The 15,396-nt window shown below is 32.5% G+C and overlaps 1 protein-coding gene across 1 annotated transcript; it reads left to right on the top strand.

The window, feature by feature from the left end:
- The first annotated feature begins 201 nt into the window (after positions 1-201).
- On the top strand, positions 202-14,612 carry LOC139500002 (alkaline phosphatase-like). Its single transcript, XM_071288691.1, has 10 exons — positions 202-377; positions 4,489-4,709; positions 5,611-5,788; positions 6,391-6,560; positions 8,172-8,276; positions 8,928-9,030; positions 9,690-9,830; positions 11,098-11,289; positions 12,579-12,707; positions 14,265-14,612. Exons 1-10 carry the CDS (start codon positions 332-334, stop codon positions 14,561-14,563), a joined length of 1,584 nt encoding a protein of 527 aa, XP_071144792.1. The 5' UTR covers positions 202-331; the 3' UTR covers positions 14,564-14,612.
- Positions 14,613-15,396: the final 784 nt, after the last annotated feature.

Raw genomic sequence — 15,396 nt, 5'->3', positions numbered from 1 at the left:
AGTATCAATGATTATAATATATATAGAGATATATTTGAGTTTTTTTTGTCAATTTAAATGCACAAAAATAGATATATTTACATGAACTTAGTGATAAACTTGACATTTAAATTTATTAACTCTTATTTTATGTAAAGTAAAGGTTATTATATAATCATCAATCATTTTCATATCTTCTCCTCCACGGCTGAATAACTCTTTCCACAACCTGTTTGCGACCAATATTAGAATAGCACGCTAGTGAAAAGTAATAAATAGACCATTGACTGCCATATCATATATCATTAACCTTGTGTCTGTGACGGTACATCATCACTTCTGTCAATTCAGCATGGTTTTTCTTTTGGGTTTTCTGTTGCTGTCAATAGTGCACGCAGGTAAGGGTTATATCATATAAGAAAAAGAATATTTATTATTCCAATTAAGGGCCCTTGATGGGCAGCATAACATGTATACATAAAACAATACATCATGATTTGTAACAGAGAAACATTTTTTTATAAACTAAAATGAAACATTAAAAAAGTTCAGACAGATCGATGTTATTATCTTCATTCTATAAAAATCATATACATTTAATTCCAGGCAGGATCAGGTCTTGAACGAATCAAATCAGACGTGCTTGCAATGCGATGTTAAACATTTTGTAATCATCTTACAATTTACCTCATAGTTACAATCTCCTATGAAATTTAAAAAAACATTTACCATGTTTACATTTACAAATATACATTGACCTTCAATTATAATTATATGTAAATATTATATGACAACAATTAATATCTCGAATGAAATGTTTTGTCACAGTTTAACAGGCAGCTGATTTAATTTCATATATAATTATTTCTTCTTCTTTGCTTCCTTTTTAATTTCATTTTTAGCGTGTTTGATTTTCAACAAAGATAAAATTATTTCCTATTTTTATGCCCCACCTACGATAGTAGAGGGGCATTATGTTTTCTGGTCTGTGCGTCCGTTCGTCCGTCCGTTCGTTCGTCCGTTCGTCCGTTCGTCCGTTCGTCCGTCTGTCCCGCTTCAGGTTAAAGTTTTTGGTCGAGGTAGTTTTTGATGAAGTTGAAGTCCAATCGACTTCAAACTTGGTACACATGTTCCCTATGATATGATCTTTCTAATTTTAATGCCAAATTAGAGATTTTACCCCAATTTCACGGTCCACTGAACATAGAAAATGATAGTGCGAGTGGGGCATTCGTGTACTGAGGACACATTCTTGTTTTATTTACTGTCACTACTAAGTTGCGGAGTAATCCAGTTTACACAGTTTTTATTTTCAAACATAAACAACATTGTGTTTATGAATATTTATGAGGTGTTATTCTGCGTTGTCAAATTCATACGTATTAAAGTAATGTACTAGTAGTTTAAGATATCATCAGAGCTCAGTCATATATGAAGTAAATTAAAGTGCGTCTGTCATGTAATGTTGTTGCTATAAATAAATTTTATATTTCACCAATATAACTTAAAATGTTGTTACCCTTTACATTTCGCAATGCATTAAATTTACTCTGTCCAATCAAATGTAATATGTGTTAACATGTTCAAAGCATATATCTTTTCTACACATGGTACGCTTTTGTCATGAAATTTAGTTTTTTTCAAATTTGTGTTGTTTGTATACTGCCTTCAATTTTGTAATTAGTCCGACAAACATTTCGCGTATACAAACCCTAGATATTCTTTTTTTTCTATAAAATATATATTAATATATTTTCCCCCCGAAACAAGGCCTTTCTTCGTTTTGTCATTATATTTAATGTAACATTCGTTATATAATATGTATACTTAGCTTTTAAATATTCGATTATGACAATGTATGACAGTTCGGGCTGAAGGTACATAAAAGCGCTTAGGACATAAGAATTGTTTTCATTTTTAGCTCATCTGACCTGAAAGGTCAAGTGAGCTTTTCTCATCACTTGGTGTCCGTCGTCCGTCGGTGTCCGGCGTCCGTTGTCCGTAAACTTTTACAAAAATCTTCTCCTTTGAAACTACTGTGCCAAATCTAACCAAACATGGCCAAAATCATTATTAGGGTATCTAGTTTAAAAATTGTGTCCGGTGACCCGGCCAACCAACCAAGATGGCCGCCATGGCTAAAATTAGAACATAGGGGTAAAATGCAGTTTTTGGCTTATAACTCAAAAAACCAAACCATTTAGAGCAAATCTGACAGGGGTGATATTGTTTATCAGGTCAAGATCTATCTGCTCTAAAATTTTCAGATGATTTGGACATCCCATTATTGGGTTGCTGCCCCGAAATTAGTAATTTGAAGGAAATTTTGCCGTTTTTTGTTATTATCTTGAATATTATTATAGATAGAGATACTGTTAACAGTAATAATTTACAGCAAAGTAAGATCTAAAAATAAGTCAACAAGACCAAAATGGTCAATTGACCTCCGAAGGAGTTATTGCCCTTTATAGTCAATTTTTAACAATTTTCATAAATTTGTAAATTTTTACTAACATTTTCCACTGAAACTACTGGTCCAATCATTATAGATAGAGATAATTGTAAGCAGCAAGAATGTTCAGTAAAGTAAGATCTACAAACACATCACCATCACCAAAACACAATTTTGTTGAATATTCACATAGACCAAGGTGAGCGACACAGGCTCTTAATAGCCTCTAGTTTACGGTTGGCAAAATAATGCATGTTCATTTTCAACAACCAATGAACTAGAGCAGTAGTAGTGTCGTACTTTTGTTATCCCTTTGGTAATTCAAATTTGAGAACACAATCGAATAATATACTAGTCTGCTTTATTAGGCCATTAGTTTTCTCGTTTGAATTGTTTTACATTGTCATTTCGGGGCCTTTTATAGCTGACTATGTGGTGTGGGCTTTGCTCATTTTTGAAGGCCGTACGGTGGCCTATATTTGTTCATTTCTGTGTCATTTTGGTCTCTTATGGACAGTTGTCTCATTGGCAAGCACACCACATCTTCTTTATATTTGATAACAATGAAAGTCCTAGTACATAGATGTCCTCTGTCAGATTAGATCACTAGTAGTAGAATTAACTGACTATAACGAGAATGGCCTTGTGAGTCTTGTTAATTCATGAAATCTCATTTCTTGACTAAAATAAAGATATACATCTTACATTAATATTTACTTATCAATGTTGTTAGATATTTGGTGCTCGGGGCTGTATGTACAATCTGGAGGTCAACATATTATAGTTACACATTTTTTTGTTATATCAAAACGTTTTGTAATGATATCAGACAAGTGTCATATATCCATTCATAATATAAAGTCTATGTACATATATTCACATGTCTGTGTTAATGTAATGCATATTCAAACATTTTATACACCGTTAGTTATAATTAAAAATTTATAAAGCGAGAATTTGATGTGCATGTTTGAATACATATACTGATACCTACAGACCTATCAGCTAATACGTGTAAAAATTAATAATGAATTGACATTTTCAGTGGCAAATATTTCGTCTACAAAAGATGTCTATATCTTATTGAGACTGACTCGTCAAATTTTTGACAGCATACTTTTTTCTAAATAATAGTTCAGAAACTACAAATTCGGATAGAAACATGTTACTTTTCCTAGAACCCGAGCCGATTAGTATCACATAAATGCTAAAGGCTTCACGAAAAAACTGTTAAGCAGTGTTCCAGTCAGTCAAGGACATTTATATATTTAAAGCATATTTAAAGCAGTGTCATAGCTGACCAACGGTCGAGGTTTGCCCGTGAAAATGGGACCCATTTGATCCTCGTTTTTCTTCGATTTTGGTCACATTGCCTAGATGCCTTTTAGTTATTTGCTTGTTGTGTTGCTGTTTCATAGCCGTAGAAGTACATATCATTTTCTCTACATCGACTTTCATTGTATATTTCATAATTGCTATGCATCATAATTAAATCTGTGTTTTGTGACCGAAGTAAAAGTACTGCACCAGGAGATATAAGGGGGAAACCTGTATGTTATATTAGATAGTATCAAAGAGTAATCATATTTAATCGAATCTATAGATTTGTCATGTAAGTCATTGAGTGTAACCTGCTGGTGATAAAGAGACACATGCCACTAGCTTCAGCAATTACGAAGACACATAGGCCAAGTTCGGATGGATATCTAGACGGTAGATGGAATTTACATGGTCATATATAACACCTCGTCCTGTTATGATTGGATATAGCTTTCCCGCCATCAACACTCGAGGAACCCTGTGTTATGGCAGGGTTCCTAGAGATCGACTCGATATCCTGGAAGTTATGACGTCAATCCAATCTAATTTGAATGTAAACAAATTCAGAGTAGGGGCCTTGTACTTCCGGTAATCTAGAAACCTTACTCTTCAAAATTATTTACCGTTCATATGGAACTCTAGTCAGAAGTTACTCAGAACTCTAGTTCCATCCGAACTTGGCCATAGGAAAATAATCTTAAAACAAATCCTCAGTTTTGTACTCGCTGATATTTTAGGTACTGAAGATTGGCATAAGATTGCAAGAGATCTTCTCCAAGAACAACTTAAACTCCAAACCAATACAAATAAAGCTAAGAACATAATATTGTTTATTGGCGATGGGATGGGTATACCTACCATAACCTCTGCAAGGATATATAAAGGTCAACAGATGAACAAGACTGGCGAAGAAACGGTATTCAAATTTGAGGAATTTCCAAATGTAGCCTTGTCAAAGGTAAGAAACAATCACATCCCACACTTACATTACCAATGTGTCCTCTATAATGACACAGACACTTACATTACCAATGTGTCATCTACAATGACACAGACACTTACATTACCAATGTGTCATCTACAATGACACAGACACTAACACTGCTAATGTGTCTTCAACAATGACACAGACACATACAAACTTACACTACCAATGTGTCATCTACATAGACATACTCACTTACACTGGCAATTGGTCATCTACAATGACACAGACACATATACTTTATTTCACAGTGAGAGAAGAAATGAAATTCATCATCTATATCTTTAAAAAGAAAAAAAGAAATGATCATAAAATTGAGAATGGAAATGGGGAATGTGTCAAAGAGACAACAACCCGACCAAATAAAAAACAACAGCAGAGGGTCACCCATAGGTCTTCAATGTAGCGAGAAATTCCCGCACCCGGAGGCTTCCTTCAGCTGGCCCTAAACAAATATATACTAGTCCAGTGATAATGAACGCCATACTAATTTCCAAATTGTACACAAGAAACTAAAATTAAAATAATACAAGACTAACAAAGGCTAGAGGCTCCTGACTTGGGACAGGCGCAAAAATGCGGCGGGGTTAAACATGTTTGTAAGATCTCAACCCTCCCCTATACCTCTAACCAATGTAGAAAAGTAAAGGCATAACAATACGCACATTAAAATTCAGCAAAGCTACATATATATAGACATTGAAGTTTTTATTTAAATAAGAGCTAAAATTTAATTAAACTGTAAAAAATGATTTATCTTTATAATTTTGTGATAAACGATCAGTTTTTAAAAATGCAAATTTTCTTGTCACATAAACCAACGTGCAAGAGAGTGTCAAAAAGTTTGACTGAATAAGTTCGTTTTTTTTTCCAGACTTACGGAAGTGATAGGCAAATACCGGACTCATCACAAACAGCAACGGCCCTTATGTGTGGAGAGAAGGCAAATTTCTATACTATTGGTGTCAATGACAAGGTGTCACAAGGAGATTGTGCGTCGGAAATACCGAGTAATAAATTGACATCTATATTGGACCATTTTATTGCAGATGGTAAGAAATAAAAAAGTAAAATGTTGTCTTTAAAATTTGTTCATGAGAAATTAGAAAATATACCTTTTTTTAAATGGCTAAGTTTAATATATAATTAGACAAATGGAATCTTTCCATTCCTAATATTATTTAAAGACTTAAAACTGTCCGATAAGACTGAACATTACTTTATACAGAATCAAGTCTGTGCTTGCTGCAAAAATATAAACATAATAGCAACTTAATCCAGGAAACAGTTGAAATATAAAACCATACTTGGAAGTACATTTAGCAACAATACCCATAGAAACGAGATTGGTTTCTTGTCATATTGTAAGATTTTATAGTTTTGAAAAAGTATTTATGAAATTTAAGAGACTCAGCTTTACTGCTTCTTTTTTTCTCTGACACGGTTTATATGAGACCAGATGCCAGCCGAAAGCAAATGTCCATTGAAAATCGCTGACATGGCTTTTAATGTAGTCGTAGCGGTAATCTACGGAAACTTTATTTCATTTTTTGATTTACCTTCGATTAAGGACTTTGCTTTGAATAGAATGTTCCAATGTATACATATATTTAAGTATTTTTTATTACTGCAATCTATATTACTTTTCTCTTAGGACGATCTGGAGGGTTCGTTACAACATCAAGACTGACGCACGCAACGCCAGGCTCGTCTTATGCACATACAGCTAATCGCGCATGGGAATCAAACGAGAAAATGAAAGATGTTCCCGAGAAATGTAAAGACATCGCTTACCAGTTTGTATACGATAATACAAAAATTCAGGTTAACTTTTTTGTTAATTACAGTATTACGTCCAAAATACATGTAGTATTTTAACAACTTATTACACCGAAAAAAATAGTGAAAAATAAAATTGTATCTTAAATTACCTTATATGTTTCGGACATCTTTTCAACTACTATTCCAAATATTAACAAAAATTACACCTTTAAAAATATGCACCATTGTTTGGCAGATTCGGTCAGAGCTTCTCTTGTAATGATCGATGTTCCAAATCTAATTATTTATAATAAAACACCAAAAATCAAAAAAATCAAACATCCAAAAATACTATCCACACTGATCTGTGTCCACACTTGTTATTTATAAAAATGAAAATAATTAAAATCCTCAGAAAGTGTTATTCTTCATAAAATTATTATTCTATTCATGCATTTTAAACTTGATGATTTTTACTACATTATTTTGATTTATTGGGCTTGCATTTATTTGGAGAATGTCATATTGGATACTGTACAGACATTTAAAAAACATAGACACAATATTAAAAATCAGTATAATATGTTGTGACGTATGTGCGTCCTTCACACTGTTCTACGTCTATTGAGCATGCGACTAAATAAATTAAAAATAAAATTGGTACAAATTTTACGACTTTTATTGTATTCATACTTTAAAAATACATCTAATCTCTATGCACCAAAAAATATATAAAAAAAGGTTCATCAAAACACTATAAAGTTATTCAATTTTAAACTATTGTAAAGGGATTTTAAAAGCCTTGAACCATTAAATTACAGTTTTAACACGATGTTAAATATGATGATATGTTTACCGGTCCTTTTACCATGTTTACAGTAAATTTTTATCAGGTTTCATCAACAATGTAAAATATTGACAAAGATCGCACTCCATGTCATTAAACCCAGATATTAAACTTTATACTGTGTTAAACGAACGTCTAAAAGAGGGTTAAAGATACCAGAGGGACAGTCAAATTCATAAATTAAAAATAAACTGACAACGCCATGGCTAAAAAATCAAAAGACACACAGACAAATAATAGTACAAAAACACAGCATAGAAAACAAAAGACTAAGCAACACGAACCTCATCAAACACTGTGCTCCGGAAGGGTATTAAGCAGATCATGCTCCCACATGAGGCACCCGTCATGCTGCTCATGTTATTACAAACCCGGTAAATAATCTAATTCGGTAGGTCACATTCGTGGTGAAAGGGAAGTGGATTGAAGTTGCGACATAAGCTAAAACTACTGATACTGCTAGATATGAGATTTATTCTTATATCAGTTGATGGCAATCTACTAAACTGTCAAAATTGCTATCTTAAAACTGTAATCGTAAGACAAGGGAAACATTTTTATAAAAGAACACCGCGGTCCTAAAGTTTAGGCCTTTATGTTAAATCTTGAAGAGGGTGGTAAAGGGTTATTTTCGTGCAACGTGTTTTTGCCATTTTTTCCGTTAATTATCTTGTTTCGTGATATCGGTAAAAAGATCAACGTACAAGAAATTTATAATTGTTTGTTCATCTTGAAATGGCAATTATATTTCCCGTTCTCCCGTGCTTATACTCCCCCTTTTACGCCCCTCCTTGAACATTGTACTGTACATTTTTCTGTTTTAATAGGTAGCAATGGGCGGAGGAAGACGACATTTCTTACCTAACACCACAAAAGACCCAGAGTACAACACCAAGTATGGACGAAGAGTAGACGGTCAAAACCTGATAACAGTAGGTGTAACTGACTATCGATTGTGTGAAGTTAAGACACACCACATGATACTGTAGACATGCAAAGTTTAAGCACAAAGCATGATTGTCTCACCTAATTTATTCTTTGTGATGTTTTATTCCTCTTCTTTTACGTTTTTCCATTTTACATGTAAAAGCAAGGGCTACAGACGTGACTGAGTCACTAATTTAATGAAACGGTTTTTGCTGCTAGTCAATTGTAAATAGTCGACTTTCACTACTATAAGAAAGAAAATTTCAACCATATTTTCATAGACTCAAATAGAAAGAAAGATTTAATATTACACACACACACAAAATAACAATTACTTATAACCATCGTTGTTTAAAAAAATGTTCGTATATATACACTTCAAATGTTTTGAAACAGTGTTGATTAAGCTATATTTTGACATTAGAAATTACTTAGAGCAAAATAAACCATACTTTTTAGAATGAAATCTTATCCCAAGAAAACTAAAAGAAAAAAGCTATATAATTTTAAGGTCAGTATCGATGTAAGTATTACCTCTTCATATTGCATTGCACATATCAGTTATACTTCATGTGAATTTGAAGGTGGAAATACCTGTAACTTACACAAAGAGAATATATTTTTAAATACACAAGATTTAAATTTTGTTTTTTTAGGAATGGCAAAAAAAACAAGATGCTAAAGGACGGAATCACAGATATGTTTGGAATAAAGGAGAGTTTGATTCTGTAGACCCACAATCAACAGATTATTTACTTGGTTTGTGAAATTATAAAAAATCAAATAATCTAAATATTACACAAATGTGAAATTAATTAACTTATAGATACCAGGATTGAATTTTTATATGTACGCCAAACGCGCGTTTCTTCTACAAAAGACTCACCAGTGACGCTCGAATAAAAAAATGTAAAAAAATGCCAAATAAAATACGAAGTTGAAGAGCATTGAGGATCATAATGGATTGTTCAAAAACTATATTTGCCAAGTAAGGCATACAATCTTTTCATAGACACGTGCATGTGAAACAAAGACATATATATTTTTTAAAGCATCATGTCTTCTTTGTCAACTATCCAACCTCTAAAATACATGATCTATAAACAGAAGATTTGAAAATTGAAGGAAATATGATAGTATTGTAAATGTATGAATTTCTGCTGTTTTTGATGCGTTTTGTTATTTGATTTTGCCATGTGATTATGGACTTTCCGAATTGATTTTCCTCTGAGTTCAGTATTTTTGTGATTTTACTTTTTATATTGCAAAAAGTGCAACTGGAATCGCATACTTCAGTCAGTTTGCCAGTATTTTTAATATCGTAGTTCCAAATTTTTCGGATGATCATCAATAATAAAACAAGTTGCTCTCTATAGTTTTAAAAGTTATAATACTTATTATTTACTTGTGCATTTTAGGTCTTTTTGAATACAGCCATATGCAGTATGAAGTTGATCGTGACACGTCAAGTAATGGAGAACCTAGCATTACTGAAATGGTAGAAAAGGCTATTAGAATACTAAAAAAGAATTCGAACGGATTTTTTCTTTTAGTTGAAGGTTTGCAATAAGCTATAGCTATATGGAGGTTTTTACATTGATTATACCATGTCATATTTTTGGTTTTCAATATTTGATAACCTCCAGGGGTTTAACCAACAGTTTTATTCGACGGTAGTTTAACAATGTTCTAATCTCTTACATTGGTTATGAAAAGACATGGTTACACATAACATCAAAGGGAATCGAATGCTAAGGAAAGGTTGTGTCGACAGATTAAGCGTGAACTTCATCATCTGCCATTCTTATTCACACTATTTACTGCTGTTATACGCTGATTTAATGTATGCATTTCAATGCCTTTCCTTTACTGCTTATAAGCTGATTCGATGCTTAAATCGCAAAAGCTTTTACTGTTGTAGATTATTCTGCATCGGTCCATTGATGTAACTGCGTTTTTAGCCGATAGACCTATTTTTCAGTATTGCAAGGTCCGTTGCTCTAAGCCAGTGCAATGACCTTAAATTTAATCGAGGAAATATCAGAACAATATAAATTGACAAAATTTATGTAATTTAAATTTTATTTTGCATCTTTCCTCATTTTCAACTAATATAAATAAAAGCAACAGTAGTATACCGCTGTTCGAAATTCAATTGATTAAATCAAAAATTAAATGAAATCATCAACAGAATACAATTTCCAAAATACTAGTTTCAGTAAAAGTATGTTTATCCATAATAGATTTTAATGCAAGAGCTTGATAGTAAATACAAAACTACTGGATTTGACTAAACACCAATCTCGGTTCCATCAAACTCTATTTTAAAATGTTTATCCATGTGCGTTAATACACTAAATAGCTGGGCATCATTTGGCTATTTAGGATTCTACGCCCGGCCAAAAAAGATCATTCAATATAATGTTTCGTGCAGGGAATCGGATAATGCCTCGTTCTGTGCAAGTAAAAAAAAACCATTTGCAACAGTTATTTGAGGTTTTTGTATAAAGTGACATTTCCCAAGCAAAATATTTTAGAATATTGAACAGCCACATTCTTTTTCAAGGAAATGATTTTTTGACTGTATCAAAAATGTAAAGTCAAACATTATTTTGAAACAGTATGAATAATGTGTTAAATAAAACAACAATTAATTTCTATATTCAAGCACTAGTTTATTTGAGATCTAAATCATTTAAAAGACAATAGTAAGAAAGAAAAGTTTTTTTGAAAGATTTTTTTATCAATATCCTAGGAGAGACAACATTTAAGAAATCCTGTAAATCTTAGCTATGCAAATCCATAAATGGAAGTTTATTATTTCAGGGAGTAACATCGATATTGCCCACCATGATTCTCTTGCTGCTAAAGCTCTAACCGAAACAGTTTCATTGGATAAGGCTGTCACCAAGGCACTTGAATTGACCAATGAAGAGGATACACTGGTGATAGTGACAGCTGATCACTCTCACGTGTTCAGTATGGGCGGATACAACTACAGGGGAAACGACATTCTAGGTATATTAATATATTCACTGCTATAAAATAAATTATCACATATTTGTTACGAATACGTTGGGTTTTGCATATGCATTAACCTCAAAATTGCCTGGGGCAAAAAAGAGTATATCGATATTGTGCCCTGATTCCAAATGACGTCACGTCATTGCGTCCTTAACGACACTTTTGTGATACAAAATTTAAGATTTTATCTGTTATGTTTCATTAAATTGTAATAATTGAACTTTCTGTCTCAATTCTGCAGAATTTAAATATGTGATAAATAGATTATAACATGTCTTTTCCATATTGGCCCTGGTATCATCCCTCGACCAATATCGGCCCTCGGCTAAAGCCTCGAGGCCGATACGGGAGTCTCGGGATGATACCAGGGCCAATATGGAAAAGGCCATGTTATAATCTATACGTATTTTTAGTACTGATTGAAAAGAACGAAATGATTATGTTGCACAACCATACAATGTTTAGTTGCGTTTAGAAATACGATAAAAACTGCCTTATATACGTGCAATTAAAGATTGAACCAAGTTTTACAATTGCCTCCCTTCTGAAAAAGTTTAAAACGTTTATGGTTGATTGTTAAACATTCAATCGGTAGATCACCTTTTTATTACTCTTTAAGATGATGTACGATTTTACTTTGAATAACATTAATAAGCCGGAGAACAAGCTACGAAAACAAATACATTAAGACCTGGATACAGATTGACAAGACGTGCATTTAAAAAAAATACAGTAGTGTAGTTAAATGTCGCCAAGAAAAAAATCAACGAGTTTGTTGTAAAAACGATTATATTTTAGTACTGATGAAATGACCAATCAGTCAGTTTGCAAATATATCTGTACGACGTGATTCCTACAGTAATATATGCATCGGTGGATCTATTTACGAGGATGGTAATAGGGATATCATTAAGACAAATAATGGTAAAAATTATTGCTATCTGACGCTTACAATAGTTTATGGTGTATGACGATAAAATGTACACTTTCTTTTTTACGATAAAAATAAAAATCGACTGCTTTTAATGAATAACGTTATTTGTTTTCTAAAATGACGATAACAATAATTAATTGAGACCTGTTTGGAGCAATACCGATCAATTTTAAACTATTTGACGTCAACGCTACCAATTAATGAACGTTTGACGCATGACGATAAAAGGCTTTACTACCCTCATTTACCTACACGCAGAGATTTTATATTAATATTGAAAGGGTTTAAAAATATTGACAATTCAAATAAAGTCAATTTTAATTCCAAGAATACTTTTGTTTTCTTATAGGACTAGCGAACCCAATTGACTATGAGCCACCATTAGATGGAATGCCATATACAACTCTTAATTATGCAAATGGACCTGGTGTTAATTTCACAAGTGGAAAAAGACCTAATCTGACAAACGTTGATACAAGTGAGTCGGATATTTTTTTAAGTTGAACGCTTTGAATCTGACCTGATTTGTCAAGTGCAGATATTAAAATGAAAGACAATGAAAAGAAGATAGTAAGGAATGAAGGACTGAAAGAAAACAATCAAAAATTACAAATAAACAAATTTTTATGCAAACCCCTTTAAGTATGTCATTTGGTGATTCTGATGATAGACACTAAGGTAAAATCATAGCTCAATGAAGATAAGTATGCTCGAATAAAGCAACATGTAATATAAAGATCATACTCATATCTGGCCAGTCAAACTATGCCTAATTTATGAAGAAGATCACGATTTTACATCACAAAAATACTACGAAGATTGTATCGTATTACGAATTTTTAATCAAGAAATAACAGCGACAATGAACCACAAAATACGTATTGTGTTAATATTAGTTAAAAGATATAAGGCAGTGATACTATATAAATAAGGCTGAACTTTGACTTCTATCTGTCTTCCTGTTCAAATTTTGTTAGTTGCTGAGAGCTCCGCGATATAACTTGAGCGTCATAAAAACATGCTTCGATTTTTCATTTTTACTCTGTTATTTTTAAATACAAAATAAATCCAAGTTCGATGCGTCCGAAGCGGCTTTATATATTCAATATCACCAATAACGCCCAACCAAAATGGACCTAAATTGATAACCAAATTCAGCGTGGGTCAATTTTGTCTGAAGGAATTTATCAACAGAAAACTAAATAAAACTTGTTATAAATCGTACAAAACAGCATCGTAGTATTAACTACTGAGTTAAGGACACTCTAATAGATTAACGTACATCAGTTGTGGTGTCGTCCCAGTGTTAGAATTGGTATGAAAATCTTTTATAAATTGGGTGCGTCCGAAGTTAAGTTTCAGTTAAAGATCTAGATTATGACATAGTTTGTCACCTATACCTAAGAGCAGTATTATATTACAAATCAGAGAGGTATCAATTGCCCTTTCCACAGATGCACGAATTAAACAGTAAAGGAGCTTAAAGCCTAAAGCGCAAAATTCAAAATCGAAAAGTATTTGATCTAATACAAGAAACGGGACAACTCTCCGATAACAAATAAATATATAAACCAATAGTTCACGCAAAGTGATACCAATCATAATTAATTTTCTTACAGGGTGAAAATAATCTGTTTTGCATTTTGTAGAAAAACACAACTTCCAATTTTTTTTCTATTTTCCAATATTCAATACTGATAAGGATTTAAAATAAATATGTCTAGAAGTAAAAACAGACTAAACTCATATTCTTCGGGTAAAATCAGACTCGATAGAATATCATTTTTTTTTCAGAACAAGAATGACAATAAAACATGTTAAACTTGTCAATACAGTGAAATGTTATGCGATTGTCATAAAAGTGAGAGGTTGAGCGAGCTATAAAACCAGGTTTAATCCACTATTATCTACATAAGAAAATGCCTGTACTATGACAGTTGTTATCCATTCATTTGATGTGTTTGAGCTTTTAATTTTGCCATTTGATTTGGGTTTTTTTTGTATTTTTAAAATGTATACCTTCATAACATTGTAGCTTCCTTCGATTACATACCTCAAGCTGCCGTGCCAGTAGAATATGAAACACACGGAGGTGAGGATGTCCCTATATTTTCCAAAGGACCAATGTCACACTTGCTAAACGGTGTAAAGGAACAGCATTATGTCGCACACGTGATGCAGTATGCAGCTTGTGTTGGAGACTTTAAAGATGACAGTCATTGTAAAAATACGGAACCTAAACCGACATGTTCTTCTTGTTTGTTTACATGGGATCGAGTCACATTATTCCTGAGTTTAATAGGGATTTACCTACAACAGTTCTATTTTTTGTGATTGTTTTTTTTATTTTGTGTAATTTTATTAGAAACAACATTTCCATTCATTACATTAATCATTTGTCACAACCATTAGTAACATCAAGTATTTTAAACAATTGTGTATTTTTGTATTTTACATTAAAATTGTGAAATAAAGGCAACAGTAGTATACCGCTGTTCGAAATTCATAAATCGATTGAGAAAAAAACAAATCCGGTTACAAACTAAAACTGAGGGAAACGCATCAAATATAAGAGGAGAACTACGACACAACAGAAACACAACATTAAAATGTAACACACACAGAAACGAACTATAATATAACAATGGCCATTTTCCTGCAAGGTACAGATTTTAAGAAAAAAAATGATGGGTTGAACCTCCTTTCAGGCAATGTTAAATATAACATCAAAATGACAACATAACATGACAGGACTACAATACAAATAAATGAGAGAACATATAGGACAGAGAAACACACGAATAATAGCTAACAAAAGGTATCATCTGAAACCAAACATCTGTCTTCACATAACATAAAACGAAAAAAGAAAAAATGAAGAGTATAGCTGTGAGAGGCACTTTAAATTATTTTTGCAAATTTTCATACAAGGTCTTGAAACTTTTAATGGAATATGTTGGGTTGTTGTTATGCGTAGCACTAAATGACCCTTTCCCTTATTGGCAGTAGAATACAAATAATTAGAAATCAGAAGTTAAAAGACTACTAGCATGTTATTCCCAAAGTAAGTGAGTGGATGTTCGCATTGCGTCTAAGCAATTTAGACCTGTTGGCATGGTTTTACTAAAATTGGTTTCCGTTCTCTAACTAGTTTGCCTGAGCCAAAT

This window comes from Mytilus edulis, chromosome 13 (genome assembly GCF_963676685.1).
Source record: "Mytilus edulis chromosome 13, xbMytEdul2.2, whole genome shotgun sequence".
NCBI classification, from domain to species: domain Eukaryota; kingdom Metazoa; phylum Mollusca; class Bivalvia; order Mytilida; family Mytilidae; genus Mytilus; species Mytilus edulis.
This window is presented reverse-complemented; position numbering and strand designations above follow the sequence as displayed.

Excerpts from the sequence above, each read along its gene's own strand:
- LOC139500002 (XM_071288691.1), top strand. The coding sequence starts at position 332 with ATGGTTTTTCTTTTGGGTTTTCTGTTGCTGTCAATAGTGCACGCAG. Across the intron at positions 9,031-9,689 it reads ATCAACAGATTATTTACTTG|GTCTTTTTGAATACAGCCAT; the intron begins GTTTGTGAAATT and ends TGTGCATTTTAG. Across the intron at positions 11,290-12,578 it reads CAGGGGAAACGACATTCTAG|GACTAGCGAACCCAATTGAC; the intron begins GTATATTAATAT and ends GTTTTCTTATAG.